General features: G+C 36.2%; 1 protein-coding gene across 1 annotated transcript in view; it reads right to left on the bottom strand.

Moving 5' to 3' along the window:
- Window positions 1–181: 181 nt before the first annotated feature.
- Window positions 182–1788, bottom strand: part of LOC118427128 (diamine acetyltransferase 2-like) — an 8350-nt gene continuing 6743 nt past the window's right edge. The window contains exons 4-7 of the mRNA XM_035836765.1: window positions 1493–1570; window positions 751–855; window positions 500–604; window positions 182–234 (exon numbers count right to left, since the gene is read on the bottom strand). Of these exons, the coding sequence (XP_035692658.1) occupies window positions 182–234; window positions 500–604; window positions 751–855; window positions 1493–1570 (341 nt within the window). The remainder of the gene's footprint in view (window positions 235–499; window positions 605–750; window positions 856–1492; window positions 1571–1788) is intronic.

The following is a 1788-nucleotide window of genomic DNA, read 5'->3' as shown; positions in this document are numbered from 1 at the left end:
TGATTTGTTTTATCATTTCTCATAGACACATGTACAGAAAAATAAAAGGTATTTGTTCTTTCAGTGTTGAAATAAGTTTACATAACTTGCACTATGTATCATTTAATAAAGAAGTTTCACAACGGCGTTAGCTGGAAGGGTGAGTTATGTTTGCAAGAAAAACACACGAGATTTAACTTTTTCACTCAGTTACCTGTGCAACTCTCTTCATTAGCTCCGTACCGATTCCAGAGCCTGTAGGGAAAGAGGTCCATGACATAAGGGTGAAACAGATATTATTGAGTTTTGTATGAGTATCATTTGTCTCATGAATTGAGAACTCTTGATTGATCGTCATAACTATAAATGACACGATATAAGTACTAGAGAAGCGAACAGAAATCCAACTGTTCAGCAGATATATGATTATAGATCAAACACGCATTCACAGTCATCAGAGCACGAATCAAAATCATCAAATTCAAACACATTACAACACAGATCATTGAGCAAGCCTCACCGCGGAATTGAGGATATACGTAGAAGTCTTCTAAAAAGATCACCCTTCCCACGAAGGTGCAATACATGAAGAAGTACATGGCATAGCCTACGATTTGTCTTGATTCTGTAAGAATGACAAATGAATCAGAGCAGTAATTTCTTCATGCAAACCTGTCACTACTAATTGGAAGTGTTATAATGCAGCATTGGATACATGCATTCATGCGATCAGGGAAACATTATTAGTTCTGTCTTTGTTCCATGTCTTACCCCTCTGAGACGGAGACACGTAGAAATCTTCCACGTACAAGAACCGTCCGTTGTAGGAATCATACATAAAGAAATACATGAGGTATCCAGCGAGAACGGATGTGCCTGGAAATTAGTAACATTTTATGTATGTAGACGTCAGAATAAACAGCCAGGCATTATGAATTAATGTAATGCTAGTGTAGTATTCTATTTTTGCTAACATTGCATTAAAAAGTCAACCAGCATTATGATTGTAATGTCTTTGTAACAGACAAAATAAGAGAATTTTGCTTTCGAACAAACGTAACATCTTGCCATTTTTACCAAAGTGGAAACCTACTGAATGAAGATCGATGTGATTATTACTGTAAAGAGTTTTGTAATTAATAATTTTAACTTGGTAGTGTGCAACTTATTTTGCGTCCTTCAGATAAGGTATTACCCCTTTGTCCGATCATTTCCGTTTTATGGTATGTGAATTGGTAAATTTATGTTGATTTATCCATTGCATATTGATTCAGGGCATCCTTATAATTAAATTTGTCGTTAATCGACTGAAAGAATGATTAGTAAATGAATAAAAAGTAAAACGTCATGCTGTCTCTGAAACAGTCTGTGGCTGATTAGCTATGGGATTGATGAATGGATAAATTCTTATATTAAAACTTACACATACAGATGTTCGTAAGGTAGAATACTTCTGAACAGAAATATATAATCAAAATAAATGCTGTGTGATCTATGAATATCCACTGCTGACCTGAAGATGTTTTCGGTGTGGTCTCCGCTACAAAACAGTGGAAATAAGGGGTTTCTCCAAAACCATCCTCTCTTAATTCTGCGAAGGTAGATAAAGTGTTAATACCAGTGTTAACGACTGGCGTATGTAACACATTCGAAAATGTAAGGACTGTAACGTTACGTAATGCTTGAGGGGAGGGAGTTGTTTTCCGGAGCTGCGCAGAAAGTGCCCAGTGCCTACCCTTAGCCTGTTTCTTTTAGATAATTTTTTTCCCTGGGCAAATTTCGATCACAAAGGTCTATATTTCTGCAAGA

This window comes from Branchiostoma floridae, chromosome 12 (assembly GCF_000003815.2).
Source record: "Branchiostoma floridae strain S238N-H82 chromosome 12, Bfl_VNyyK, whole genome shotgun sequence".
Taxonomy (NCBI): Eukaryota; Metazoa; Chordata; class Leptocardii; order Amphioxiformes; family Branchiostomatidae; genus Branchiostoma; species Branchiostoma floridae.
The sequence above is the reverse complement of the archived record's forward strand: the minus strand, read 5'-3'. Positions and strand labels throughout refer to the sequence as shown.